The 14,617-nt window shown below is 44.9% G+C and overlaps 1 protein-coding gene across 2 annotated transcripts in view; it reads right to left on the bottom strand.

Moving 5' to 3' along the window:
- The window catches only part of NIBAN1 (niban apoptosis regulator 1), an 84,567-nt gene that overhangs the window by 9,191 nt on the left and 60,759 nt on the right, over nucleotides 1-14,617 (bottom strand). For both annotated transcript variants that reach the window (XM_032696256.1, XM_032696257.1), the window contains 5 exons: nucleotides 5,941-6,056; nucleotides 2,670-2,774; nucleotides 2,413-2,575; nucleotides 1,415-1,602; nucleotides 997-1,158 (listed from right to left, as the gene is read on the bottom strand). In XM_032696256.1, coding sequence (XP_032552147.1) covers nucleotides 997-1,158; nucleotides 1,415-1,602; nucleotides 2,413-2,575; nucleotides 2,670-2,774; nucleotides 5,941-6,056 — 734 coding nt within the window. The remainder of the gene's footprint in view (nucleotides 1-996; nucleotides 1,159-1,414; nucleotides 1,603-2,412; nucleotides 2,576-2,669; nucleotides 2,775-5,940; nucleotides 6,057-14,617) is intronic.

Below are 14,617 nucleotides of genomic sequence, written 5' to 3'. Positions count from 1 at the left end.
TCACTTACTGAAAGACACTTTATTTGGCAGCTTTTTTGAATGGTCTCCCGGAAAGACCCAGACATGAGATCAGAATTTGATTTTTGAATAATTCTTTGGCTGCTGGTCATGGCTGTACATAGAAACGCTGCTTTTAGGAAAACTCTGTCCCTGCACTGTGCTAGACACTCGTTTTCCATATTCATAACTCCCACTCCATAGATCTGGACCAGCTCCACTTCACAAGATTCCTGACTAGATTATTTAGTTTCCCAACCACAGATTAAAATCACAGGATTCAATTTAGAGCTACAAGGGCAAGTGTGCCTTGTGATCTGGCAAGTGAAATAAGTCCGCTGGCCAGCTCCTAAGAGCCTTCTGTCCAGGCATCCAGAAGGAATGAAAGCCAGGCCTAATTACAGCCTATACCAATACACACAAGAGGGGACAAAGAGGTGGAGTTCATTTTTCACCTGAAATGATGTCAGCACTTCCCCCAGTCCCCTGAAAACTGAAGCTGGATAAAGCACCTACATCCTTAGACATCATCTGTCTCCAAGCAATTACCAGTTTCTAACATTAAAATGCCTTTTTTTTATATAAATGAGAAAATAAACTACCAAAAAGGAGACATTCCATTTTGGTAAAATATATTTAAGACCCTTCCTGAAAAATCCACCCTTGGGAATTGGAATCAGGTAGATTTTAGCCACCCCATTGGCTACAAGCACAACTTTGCTGGGTGCTGAGACACTGGGAATTCAGACCACGAAAGTTCAGGGGAAGAGATGATCCACCCAAAATTGTCATGCCTTGCTGAACGACTCACAGACACAAAACCTCCCAAATACAAACCCCAAGCAGCACCCAGGTGATCTCCTCAGGTTTTGTTCTCTCTGTTTTGACTGAGAGAGTCTCTGGGACTCGAGCACAGCTTTTATCAAGATCACTTCCAAGCAGATTAGCAGGACAATCCTAACCTGTTCTCCTGGGAGGAAAAGCCGGATCTTACAGTACCTCTTGCATGAAGTTCTGTGTCCTCTGAATCACAAAATCAATGTGATAGACCTTGAAGCGACTCTTGAGGTCCTGCAGGAGCTCCTGGAGGAGGTTCACCTTCACATAGCAGGGCTCCATCTTCACGGAGTTGAAGGGCAGGTTCATAAGCTGATCCACGTTCTGCATTCCAGTGCAGGAAGAACAGGTTTCCAGGGAAAGCAACCAGAGGTGCATTTTTAACAGAGAATGTAACAATTTGGCCTTAAACCAAATTCTGGAATCTACCTTCTAGTTGCACAAATACCACTTGACTTTCTAAATGACAAACCCAAGCATTAACTTACTTCCACCCGGGAAAGCAAATCCTGCTCTCAGCCAAGTTCTAACCAGGAGGTCCTTGCTCTAATATAAAGGCTCCAAATACATTTTGTCTTACCTCCTTTAGCTTTGTCATGTCATTGGTCTTCTGAAAGTCCTGGATGATGTCATTAACTTCTTTATCAAAAAGCGAGCGGACTTCCGTGAATCCCGAACTCACGGGGCCCATGAGCTCCTCGAGTATGGAGGTGAGGAACGGCTGGATGTTTTCTGTGCAGCACTTCTGGGCAGGCTCAGAGACAGTGGCTGGAGAATCACACAGCATAAGGGTTGCATTTAGAGATACAGCGACGAAGTAATGGGAACTGATCTACTTCACAAGGAATTCTATGGTTCCGTAGCTTTCCCTGGAGTTACACCCCCACAAAGATGCTGCGGGTGATGAAAGGAGAGCTCACAGTTTTATGAGTGACAAAGACACCTCTCTTCTCATGCCTCACCTAAACAGCAGCTGCTGGAGGCACTGTGAGAGCAGAGGAAAGGGTAGCTCTAGGTATCAATTACCAAGAATTTATTTATTTATTTGCCAGCTTAAGCAACACCAATAATGTTTTCCCTGCTTTGTAAACTCACTTGTATATTCACAGCAAAATTACGATTACCTGACATTAGTTTAAAACCACCTAAGAAGCCCTTGGGTTTAAGAGCTCTTTGGTAGCCTATGAATTTGTCACATAACCAGAACCTGGCTTTGTGGTGCATTCCTAGAAATCAGGTCAAAACCACTCCTCTTTTAATTATGCTCATGTGACCTGTATCTTCACTACCTAAGGCTGTGCAAGTCAAAATGAAAGCAGAATGAACAACTCTGATCAGGCTACTCAAAACCTGTCAGCTCCAGCCTGACAGGACCTGGTGTTTTCACAGACACAGCAGCCACAGGTGTCAGCTCCCAGCAGAGGCAGCGCAGGCTCAAAGCATTTGTTGGCTGAAAATTGGTGTCTCCAGTTGGATTTTTCAAAACACACGAGGATTTCAAAACAATGACATCTGGTCATTCAACACAATGGGAAACTTTAAAAAATTGCTCCAAAGCACAGCTGTTCCTCCACTGACCTTTGATTTTTCCAGCTAAGAAGTTCTTGGAGTTCAGAATCTGATCCATGTCTGAACGAATGGTTCCTTCAAGAGTTTTTGCAAAGTCTCTGCATTCTTCTTTCAAGGTACTTAATCCTTCTGCCACTTGCTGCTGGACTAAGCCATAAGTTTCTTCTACGATCTAAACCCAAATTAAATTAAGAAGCAGAGATCAGAATCAGCACCCACAGGGAGCTGCTGTGAGAAACAGCTACTCTGCAAGTCTCAGTACTTACACCAAACCAGGCCCGCTTCCTGTCATTCCTCTTCCCCTTCATTTTAGGCAGGATCATTGTCTGAAGGTTAGGCAGGAGTTCCTCCATCACAAGGTTGCTCAGGATCTGTAAGGTCAGAATGACGTGTTCACACACTGCTCTCCACCGGGAAACCGAGCACCTGCATCACAGTGATGTGCACAGGCAACCTCAAATATCCAGGGGCTGAGCTGTCCCAGGCTACCAGGAGGACTGGATTTAAAACACTAGGAAAGCCTGAGGGAAGCTCCATGCATTTCATCCAAAGCAATTTTCACTGTAAGACTTGAAGATACCAGGCAAGGACTGACAGCAGATGAACCAGGATGCCTGCTAGAGTTCACAGCATGCTATTATGGAATTACCATGTGCAAATCAATGGAGCTAAAAGGATTCATTTCAAGGGAGAAATCTGATCAAAAACACTGAAAAGTTGCTTTGCTGACTACTGCTCCCCCAAACTGACCCTGCTCTGGGATGCTCCCACCCTCCCAGAGGAGATATCATGGGAAAGAAATTGTGCTGAGGAGTCATCAGGCAAAGAATATTTCTGACAGGAAGATCACTGGCCAAAAAAAGGAAGATATGACTGAACCAATTTGAATGTCCAGCACTTTTCTGGGTGAGCACCAACTGCCCAGTTTAAACAAGAAAAGTAGGAGATCACAAGAAAAATAGGATAGAGGACAGAAGTGGAACCCAGTAATGTGGGTCATCTGTGAATCAAATTATTCTACTCTACATGATTTTTTAAATTAACTTTTGTTTTCAAAAAATGTGTAACATGATCCAAAAGATTCATTAGTTCCAACCTAATCCTGAAATAAATAGCTCTTGGAGTTTGTGAAAGATTTTCCAAGCAACTTCTTTTGTCACTAAAAGACAACTATACTGGTCTAAAACCAGTCAAACTTTCACACTGTAGAATTCATATACATTCAAATCTCCTCCCAACACCTCCAGATTTTTGAACAAAACCCATATGAAATCTATAACCTAAGAAGGTATTTGGTGACAACGGTGCACCACAGCAGAAAGGCAGGAGGAAGAAAAGAGTCCAAGGGACTTCTACACACCAAGAGTCCATGATGGAATGTAGGAAAACTGAGGAAAAGGTATCACTGCCCCGTTCTTTGATTTTCTAAACTGACACTGAGCACTTTTATCCCTCAAGCACATTTTCACTTTGGATTCAGTGGTTGCAGAAGAGACCCATCACCCTCTCTGATCCCAGCATCTAACTGGCAGTCCGGTCTGGCAGATGGTTCCAGTCAGAAAGGAAAGACACCAGACTGGGAATACAGATGATACCAATTTGGGGAGTAGTCCACAGGCTGGCAAGCAAGGCTGCTATTCAGAGGGACCTCGATGGGCTGAAGAAATGGGTGGACAAAAACCTCACGAAGTTCAGCAAAGGCAAATGCACAGTCCAGCATCTGGGATGGAACAAATCACAGAGAGACAGAGCAAGCCCAGGAAAAGGCCAACAAACTGCATCTGAAGGTGGGGTCCATTTCTCACTTACTCTGGGTAAAGTATGTGCCCAGAGAAGCTGTGGCTGCCCCATCCCTGGAAGTGTCCAAGGCCGGGTTGGACGGGGCTTGGAGCAACCTGGGCTAGTGGAAGGCAGGGGCTGAGATGGGCTATAAGGCCCTTTCCAACCCAAACCATTCTGTGATTCTGTGATTCTTTCTCACCGGTTTCAGAGGAGTCTCACAGAGAGAGTACACATCCCTCCTGGCTCTCCAGTGGGGCCTGAGCAGGGTTTGTGCTCAGTGATGAGCATTTGAACCCAGCTCTCCTTGCTTCAACAGCCCAGCATGGGCCACATTTAGGATCACGGCCCTGATGCTCCCAGCCGCTGGCTGAGCCAATACAGAGTGCAGAGACACCCTCCCAGCTTTCCCTTTTCATCCTGTCACTGCTCCTTCACTCGTGTCAGAGCTTCCTGACGCTGAACCTCGTGTTTTACAGCTGCTGGAGCGGGTTTGAGGCACCAACACCAGCACGGGGGAATGGCAGGAACTCAGACAGCAAAAGGATGGGCTCTGACTGTGTGTCAGTGCAACACAAAGCATGACTAGCCCCTACAGAAATATAACACACAGTGGACTCTGAAATCCCTCTGCTATACCTACAGTAGGCAATGCACTATTGCCATAGCTTCATTTACTGAAGTACTTACAGATTATGCCACAGCAGCACTTCACATTCAGCAAATATATTTATTGGCATTCTGCAGGGATTTTTACAGCAACAAATTGCAGCCTGCTGTGTTCCAAACCACTCACTTAGGTTGGATATTTGCCTAAAATAATTAGCGTGTTTGGTCCAAGCAGGCATGAGAACACACTACACTTACAGAATGAGTTATTACCAGGGAGATAATAGTGGAACTAGGCTGGATGTCTTCTGATTACAGCTCTCTGGAGGTATATGGGTTATGAGTAAGTTGTTGGCAAGCAAAAGCAAAAATAAAACATGAAATGAAACTAGCACTATAATAGCTCCATAACTGGAGGGAGGAGGGGAGAAGAGAAAACACTCCCTCCACAGGAAGGATGGAACAACTTGTAGTGAGGAATTTATTATCGGATGCTAGCATGAAACGTCAGTCCCTGACATGATGGCACTGGGAAAGACACTGTTTGTAGAATTTTCTCTGGTTTGCACCCTTTTCAGCATTTCAGAGGTAGGTTGCTGCTAAAAGAATAATCTGGCTTCTTAAAACAAAACGCTCTCTTCAGGGTTTTTTCCACTCTCCCAAAGGGAAGCCTGATTTCATCAAGGAAAACACCCAGCAGCTGGTACTGAAGTAAACAGTTGCTGCTGAGTGCTCAGTGCTTTGGAAAAAGAATTATAAATGAGGGCCCAAATATCTCAATTGCCCTAAAAGAGGCATGGAGTGATGCCAGAGGGATTGGTGGAGTTACCTCAGATACTGTCAGTGCTTCAAAGCCACACACTCAGGTGCCCAAATATGGACCCAGACCATTTCTGCACAACTGAAGTACACACATTTTTGGTGTTTAAGTGTGACTGTTACTATGCAAGACTCTGTTTCAGAAGTTCTTATTAGAAAAGAATTATCACTTACATGTGAGTTAGAAGTATCTTAAAATCTCAGGTATTTCTACCTACTGAGTTTTCTTTTTAAAAAATGCCATTTTTTCCCAAGGGGCTTTACAATCTTCACTGTGCTCAGAGCTGCCATATTCAAAGGCAAAAAAACCCCAGGAATATATTCTTTTACCTCTTTTTCATTGCCAGTTATCATTTCCCACGTCCCATAGTGGCCTTTCTCCTGCCGGAAGAACTGAATGGCTTCTAGGAACGCCTCGACTTCATACGTGGCCTGCTTGAGGAAATCTAGGGAAAACAAAGAGGGACACAAAAGGATTTGCCCATAAATAACTCTTAAAAAACAACAACCCTCCTTTGCTGATCCATTTTCCCATTCCACATGCATCCAGCAGCAATGTTTTTAAATTGTTTCCTAAGCCTGAGTGCCTGAAGACCTTGAGCTTTCATTAAGATGTTGAACTATCCCATTGCACAAATGAACTATCACAGGCCATCTCATCCAAGCTGGGAAGTTAAACCAACACCAGCAAATGGAGGAAGAGGAGGGAAGAGTTTTATGGCATCAAACCTTGTCCATGTAGACTTTGATAAGGCAGCATTAACCTATGAAAGCTCCTCCCCTACACTGATACCTGTGAGCAGTGTAGGATGGCACATAGGAAGACTATGACATCAGGTAGCAGGGCCAAAAGTTGGGAATTCTCCCTCTTTAACATAATGATCGTCAGCTTATTGTGGCATGTTGTGTGCCTTGATAACTAACTAAAGCCTGAGTTAACACTCCCCAATATATTTTAGTTCCTTTGTTTTATAAGGAAACTGATGATTGAGATGATTTTTCATGGATGTCCGACAAAACAGACCTAGACAAGGTAAGCACCGTGCTCACACCAATTAGCACAAAAACTTCTGGCAGCATCGTGCTGCTTTCCCTAAATATTTCAGGAATGTTTACCCACAGCTCTGGAGTAGTTGGTTATTGTCCAAGGCCACTGCTGCTGGACGGTGGCACTTCCCAAAACAAAGTGGTAGCTTGGGGACACCCTGTTGGACAAATGAGTTGCTCTGCCTCAAAATGTGGAAAAGCTCCCTGGAGCAATGTGGCTGCTTGACAAACCTGAGTTAAGAAACCACCCCTAAACACTTCAGGGATTGAAGTGCTGTGTCTTCACTATGAAACAGAGCTCCAGGAGTATTATCTTAAAGAAAAACAAAGCCACAAGGGTTTATTGCCCCTCTCCAAGGTTTTCTACTGCAGCCTTGATCCGCTGAAGTCCTGTCGTGTTAGGAAGAAAGGAGGGAAGAACAAGAATGTTGATTCTCTCAAAGGTAATTATGCTGCTTTAAAAGTTCCTAATACATATAAACATTTGTGATGTGAAGAGTCAAGGATTAAGTCCTCAAGCCTTGCTTGTCAACCAACACACTTTATTTTGGCTTGCTCGTGGAGCTTCTAAAGAGAGAACAGCTTTACAGGAGGTTTGCATAAGTGCCAAGGGCAATACAGGGATTATACAAATTACGGGAAGCATGGAGGATTAACGCTACAGTAATGCCTGAAATGTCTCCTCCATGTGCTTTTACAAAAACAACAGCTACAGAAACCTACAATTAATTTCATCAGGGCTTCACCATTGAAGCTTGAAAATGACTGCTTGAAAACAGTCCTGTAGAGATTTTATGTGCGTGGGGCAATGAGGCCTCAGATCTGCTGAGAGCCCAAATGCCAGAATTTGGCCTTTCAGAGTTTCTCTGGCTGCAATGACTGCAGGAAGGTTTATTACACACACTAGGGGCCACTGAACCCTCCCAATGCCACTCTCAAGATACTGCTCTTGATTTGCAGATATTTGGAGATCCAAAGAGATCACACAAATTCTCCAAGCTCATACGATGATCAAACCAGAAAAAATCAGCCAAGTGAAATCCCAACCCTGCCTTCACTGTCACCTCCACAATTTATACCATTTTTCATACCAAGTCACAAATCAGGATGCTGAAATATCAGTATAAGTTGTAAGTCAGGCTGTTCACTGCCAAGAGAACATCCTCTGACCACAGCTTTAATGAAAGCATGGAGTATTCCACCTGAGAAACAGGTGGAGCATTGCACCTGAAAGCTTTTGTCCTCCCAAAGTTGAACTCTGAATATTCTGAGGAGCAGAGGGCTGGGCTGGAGGAAGGGAGAACTGCAGCTCCCACAGCTCTCTGGTCATGACTCACATGTTTTCCTTCTTCACAGCTGTGTTCCCTCCTAACCCAAAGGGCTGGATCTTGGACCTGCTGAGATGGGGACGCGCCAGTGCTGACAAGAATCTGCCCTCTAACATCATCAAGTTTGAAACTCCATGCTCAAGGGAGTATTTCCTCTCCATTCTGACTGCCCCCAAACTCGTAGAGCAGTGGGAAGAAGGTGCTAAAAATCCAAGAGTGATTCATTTGAATAGTTCATGGGAAAAACATCAAGCTGTAAGTGCCATAAAATCCCAATCACGCATTCTTTCCTATGCCAGTAAACACAGGAGACAAACACAATTATGGCAGGCTTGTTACAAAACCAGTTAAAAGTAGAAAGGAAGCTTTATCTTTCAAGGCTACTGCTTAATTTAGGCAATTTCATTCTCACTCCATAGGAGGAAAAGATTGCATCAGGGATAAGGCACTGAACAACCAGAGCCAGCCAGAGTGGGGCTGTGCAGAAGCTGCTGGTGAGGCACACGAGACAGAGGCACATTCATGGGATGGGGCTCAAGAAAAGGGAATTGTACCCCAGCTGAAAGGAGCTGTGCTGCACATCCTCCACCACTCCAGCAGGGAAGAGCCAGGCCTTCTGTGCAGCACATCCAGCACTTCAGGAAGGGGCTGCAGGACCGTGGCTGCCCTGGCAGGCGCAGCAAAGACAGGAAAACAAGGAATAAGCTGTTGGGGCAGCCCTGCCTGCGTGACAGACAGAGGATGGGGCGTGGGAGAGGGAAGCACATGCTGCAGCTGCAAAGGGGGCAGGTGGTAAAGCCCAGCGGTACCAGGAACGACTGTTCTCCAGGAGAAAGGACGACACGTGCTCCCCTCTCCTGAATGCCCTCACAGGGGCTTCCCTCCAAAACATGTGGCACCTCTCAGGAGTGATCCATCTGTCCTGCTGTTTGGAGGGAGTGCAGCATGTTAGGGGAGCTTGGTGGTTGTAGGTCTTCCTTACCCAAATCCCACCCAAATCCATGAAGTTTACTGAATGTCCTCTGGCAAAAGGCTGGTGAGGCTTTACAGGTACCCAGACTGATGCTGTGTGCTTAATCCAGGCTGCTCTGCTCTTGGAAAATCACCCAAGTGCCTTTTCCAGCTCCTAATGAATGTAACATCCACTTATTTGTGGAGATTAAAACAAAATTCTGTTTAATTTTAAAATAAGAAAACCCACCTAGACACTCAACATACCAAAGTGTGGAGCCCAATTTTAACAACAGATAAGATATGGCTACCCAGACATTCCTTTCCTAAACACAACAGAGTAACTGCTTTAAAGCCTCTATTGAAAAGATGGAAGCACATCTGGAAGCACCATGACTTCACCTCAGTCAAAACACTGAGGAGCCCCATGCAAAAGCTCCTACAAATAGGCCCTGTTACCAGGAAGGATGAGTGCTGCAGCTGCCTCTGGCTAAAACTGGACTTCCAGCAAATCCACATAACATGAAACATGAACATTCCAGTTCAAATTGTGTATCTGTATATACTGCACACTGCTGCACAGGGCTGCTGTTGATGATGTCTGATCACTTAGAGGATGATTTTTCTTAATTCCAGTCAAAGGAAGAAGCCATTATAACATTTAAATAGCTGTTAAAAAGTGATTATTTCAATATCCAGTTTAAACTCTGTGTCCCTCTGAACAATAATTGTTATTAATGGCACTTGGGGACATGGTGGCCTTGGCAGTGCTGGGTTAATGGTTGGATTTGATGATCTTGGAGGGCTTTCACAACCTTAATGCTTTTAGGATTCCATTCAAACTCATTATTGCAGCATGAAAGAGGCTAAAATGGTCATCAGACATCAGGAACGACAAAAACAAACTGAGTGCCCCTACTGCAATCCAGTAAATGTCTTCCTCCCATGTGGGCTTTTCTTGCGATAAATTCATTACTTTCATTGTTAATAACAGTGCAGGGGTATATTGACTGTGGATAAAGTGCTTCACCAAAGTGAGCTACACCATGGAGAGTAATCTCAGCTTTTTGGCTGACATTTCACAAAAAGCTGAGGCCCAAAGACACAGATGAACAAGTCTCAAACCAGAATCCAGGAGTGTGAGCTCACAGAGCATGGGTTTGACTTCCAGAAATGCTGACTCTGACACAACCCCCATCACTGAGCACCAGGGCTCAGAAGGAATCCACCCTGGCTTCATCTGCTCCCTGCAGCACTCCCATCTGCAGTTGGGTGACAGCGAGTATCATGTTCCAGGCAGCCCCTGAATCCTTCCTGCAGGTCACTAATTGCTATGGAAGCACTCTGGCCTCCAACCAGAGCTGTTTTTACAGGAGCTGATTGTGTCCAGGCCCGCAGGCCTCGCCTGGCTCTGCCTCCCAGCTCTGCTCAAATGTCTCTTCCCAGACAAGTCACTCACAACCCCATACAAAGAGCCCATGATGCTTTAGTTCCCTCCTACAAAACAGCAGGGCAGAGGAATATCCCCTCAAACCATCAAAACCAAAGGCTGGCTTTGGCTGAAGAGTGAGGAAGGCAGGAGGACAGTCCCTGCAAGGAGATGAAGGTGACCAAGGACTCAAGTTTGGTGCTGTTTCACAGCAGAATGTCACTTACTATTAATTTTTGGAACATGATAAATGAATAGAAACTGCATTTCAGTTTATGCTTTTCCTTGCTTCTTCAAATATTTGGTGGAGAGCTGGCTCAGGTGAAGGCAGTGCCAAAACACCTCTTGTAACAACTCTTTCTTGTTGGTCACCTCATAGAGGGTTTTCCTGGGACAAGAAAAATCTCTGTGCAGGTATTGGTGAAGGGCCTTCCTTCTTGTGATGCTACAAATACACAGTAGGAGGTAGATAAAAAATACTTGAAATTTTATGTCCAGTCTCAAAAGACAGTGCTTCCACCCCTTATTATTTCCTCAACAGAACAGATTTCATGCTAAGAAATGCAAATTATGTTTTTTCCCATTTTCTCATCCTTCCAAGTCATCCCCCTCTCACCTTGGCATCTTTTTCTTCCAAATATATTTAAATTGATGCTTTTACCCTGCTTTCCATTACACAAGCTCATCAAATAAAAAAAAATAATCATTTCAACTGATTTTTTTCTTTAATTCAGTTCTTTGCAAACAAAAGCCGGTAAAAAAGAAGATACACCCCCCCAAACCAACTAAACAGACAGGACACTGCCACCTCTTGTACTGGTACTTCAAAGGTAGTGCTTACACACTGCCAGCCACCAAAGGCTTTGGGGTGAAGGCAGCTGGAGAGCATCAGGGAATAAGACACGTTCCTGCAGTTAAGGAATCACTCTGCCAACCTCCCAACACCACAGCTGGGGACTGCCCAATTAATAAAACAATGAGCATGGTGAAAAATGATTTCCCTTTCTAAGAGCTCACGTGAGCGCCCAGCACATTTTCAGAGCTGATGTTGTCAGATATCACAGGCAGCTGTAAAAAGGCCATGGCCATCAACTCCAACAAAATAAAATTGTGGGAATATCTGCCTCCAAAAAATAAGCAAATGGTCCCAACCCAACAGAGATGTCAGGTAAAAAAAGGAGAGAATCCATCTGCTTGAACCTGGGGAGATGAGGAGACCTCAGGAAAAGACAGGTTGCCCAGGGCTTGTAAAACAGCTCCAGCACTGCTGGAAATGATGCTCTGAATGAAGGGACACCCCATTTCCTGTAACAAAACAGAGTCCTGGCATGGCAGTGCCCAAAGTGAGAACAAAGTGAAATGCAGAGAATACCCTGGGCCAGAGAGGCAGCAGCCTCCCAGCTCTGATGATCTCTGAGAGCACTGAGCTGCCCCATCCTTCACAGACACGCGGTGTGAGGCTGCAACCACCAACAGAAGCTGCAGGAGGTCACTTCCAAAGGGGATACAACCCTGCAATAACATGCTGTATTTATTGCAAACACAGTTTGGCAGCACAAGTTCCCTCTGGGACCACCAAACCAGCACTGAGCAGGGTTAAGTGTTTGACTGGCATCACACAGTGCCCCTGTAAAAGCTGTTCAAAGCAGCACCAGACACGTGACAGGGAACCTGCCTCTGATGGCACCAGCAGCTCTGTGTTCCATCACCTAAAACATGAATGAACACTGCACAAACACACCTAAAGAACCACATTATCACTTATCTCTGATAATTTCTAAGCACTTTCCAAATCAGCTACTGTATTCCTGGAGCAGGTGGGAATCTGGAGAAGAGAAGGCTCCGGGGTGACTTTACTGCAGCCTCTCAGTACCTGAAGGAGCTACAGGAGAGCTGGAGAGGCACTTTGGACAAGGGCCTGGAGTGACAGCACAAGGGGCAATGGCTTTGAGCTGAAGGAGGGTAGATTTAGATGGGATATTGGGAAGAAATCCTTCCCTGTGAGGGTGGGGAGGCCCTGGCACAGGTTGCCCAGAGAAGCTCTGGCTGCCCCTGGATCCCTGGAAGTGTCCAAGGCCAGGTTGGACAGGGCTTGGAGCAACCTGGGCACATGGAAGGTGTCCCTGCCCATGGCAGGGGGTGGAACTGGATGGGCTTTAAGGTCCATTCCAACCCAAACCATTCCAGGATCCTGTGATTCTGTGATTTCCCTGCTGAACTTTGGAGCTGAAGCCTGAGCACCACCTCACACCTGCACAAATGGGTGTCCTCAGAGCCCCTAACACACATCAGGTGGGGGGCACAGGGCAGTGGCTCTTCTGCACCATCTCACGCTCGATAACACGTCAGAAAAAGAGAATCAGCCCGAGGTGAGAGAGGCAGGAAGACTGTAATGGCAATTATGATTTTAGCGCATTCACCATCTTGGGTGTTTCAGGATGAATGTCACTCCTCCAGACTGAAAATCCTCCCCACAGTGTAGGCAAGCAGGCTGGCTGGAACAGCAAGGACTGAAGGAACTGATGCTGTAGAGCAACAACATCCCAGAAAGAGGAAAAATAGTCTTATTTGAAGTGAAATATTCTCTCATACAAAAAAATTCCATATTGTGTCCTAAAAAATGTCATGAGTTTAGCAGCTCCCCACAAGCCTCATCAAAGATACTTATAGTGAAATGGTTTTGAATGTTATGACAGCATTAATACTGCTCTGGAACTTCACATATCAGTTTGAAAAGTCCAGTTGTGCCTCAAACATGTCTGGGGAAAGAGCAGCCATGGTCTCATGGGGATCACAGGAGATCTGACCTTATGAAACACAAAGCTATTTAATTAATCAAAGTGCAGCAGCTGCTGTGAGAGGAGCCAAGTCCTGGTAGATGAAGGACTAAATACTGTCTTCATTTGTACCTTTTCCCACCCCAAATTACCACACAATCCTTCCAAAAGGCCTCACTTTCATCCCAGTGCATGAGGGCATTTTTCTTTAATGTCATGAAAAGCAATTTCCTCCTCAGTTCTACTTTAATTGCTCCTTCCGCATCCATCAGAAGCAGGCAACAAGGAAATCCTTCCCTTCAGCTGCCCCCTCTGGAGAAGCAAAGCCACCCTGTTTGTGGCATGAAGGCTCAGAAATCCTTCCAAAGTGCTCTTTGGACTCGAGACAGCTGCTCTGCTCTTATATGGAGACACAGATGTAGATTAATATACAGACATACATATCCTTCTCTTAACTATTTCATGGCAGCTTCTCAACCTTTACCAACACTTCAGCAATTATTCTGAACTATAGTCCAAGAGCTAGTAAGTCCTACATGTACTATAAACATGTACAATAGGAAAGTTAGAAATAACTATGAGAAAAACAACTATCAGATAAATTTAGAGTTGAAAATGTGGACACAGAGAATGACAACCCTAAAAGTCAGAGATGGAGAAAAAAATCTGACCCTGTCCCAGTTGTCTTGATGTAGCCAAGCCCCTCCTGAGCTTAAAACTACATTTTGTCTTTGTCTCTTTCCTCATGTATTTTTTTCCTTGTACTTATTTCATGTATTTATTGCTCAAAACAATTTTTGGTGTTGTTCCTGTTGAAATTGGAGATGACAGGATATGGTTTTTGAAAGTCCCTCGGCTTCCTGTGTCAGGAGGGTGATTCTCAAGATAACGGATGTGAAATCAAACCAGATGAAAGAAAATAAAATCCTGAAGTGAAACTCTGGGTCTCCCAGAATGAGCCACTTGTAGTTTCCTTCTCATCACACAGACTTCCCTCTACCCCAGCACCAAGGGGTTGGGCCTCTTCCTTTTTAGCAGGAAATACGAAGTGAAACACATGCAGAACACAAGAGGACTTCCTAAAAACCAAATAATTAAATAAAGGCTGATTTTCAGGGCATACAAACATAATGGAGAATGGGGAGTATTGAAGCACTGTGAATATTTTAAGCCTTTCCCTCAATATTGCCATTTTGGACTGCCAGAACATCCCCAGTGCAGGTCAGGTGGCCATTTCAGCAGCCAATTTCCCCCAAAATTTGAGGAGTGCAGTTCTCAATGTTTCACTGAGAAAATGGGGAGCAAGAGGCAACCAAATAAGTCCAGGCTGTGGATGAAAGTGGAGAGATCATCATCATCATCATCATCATCATCATCATCATCATCATCATGGCCAGTCTTTGCAAACAAAGATTTGGGAAAGGTCTAAGGAGAGATCATGGAGATAAGGCAAAGCAGTGAATCCCATGCTGCCA

Source organism: Chiroxiphia lanceolata, chromosome 9 (genome assembly GCF_009829145.1).
Source record: "Chiroxiphia lanceolata isolate bChiLan1 chromosome 9, bChiLan1.pri, whole genome shotgun sequence".
Lineage (NCBI taxonomy): Eukaryota > Metazoa > Chordata > Aves > Passeriformes > Pipridae > Chiroxiphia > Chiroxiphia lanceolata.
This window is presented reverse-complemented; position numbering and strand designations above follow the sequence as displayed.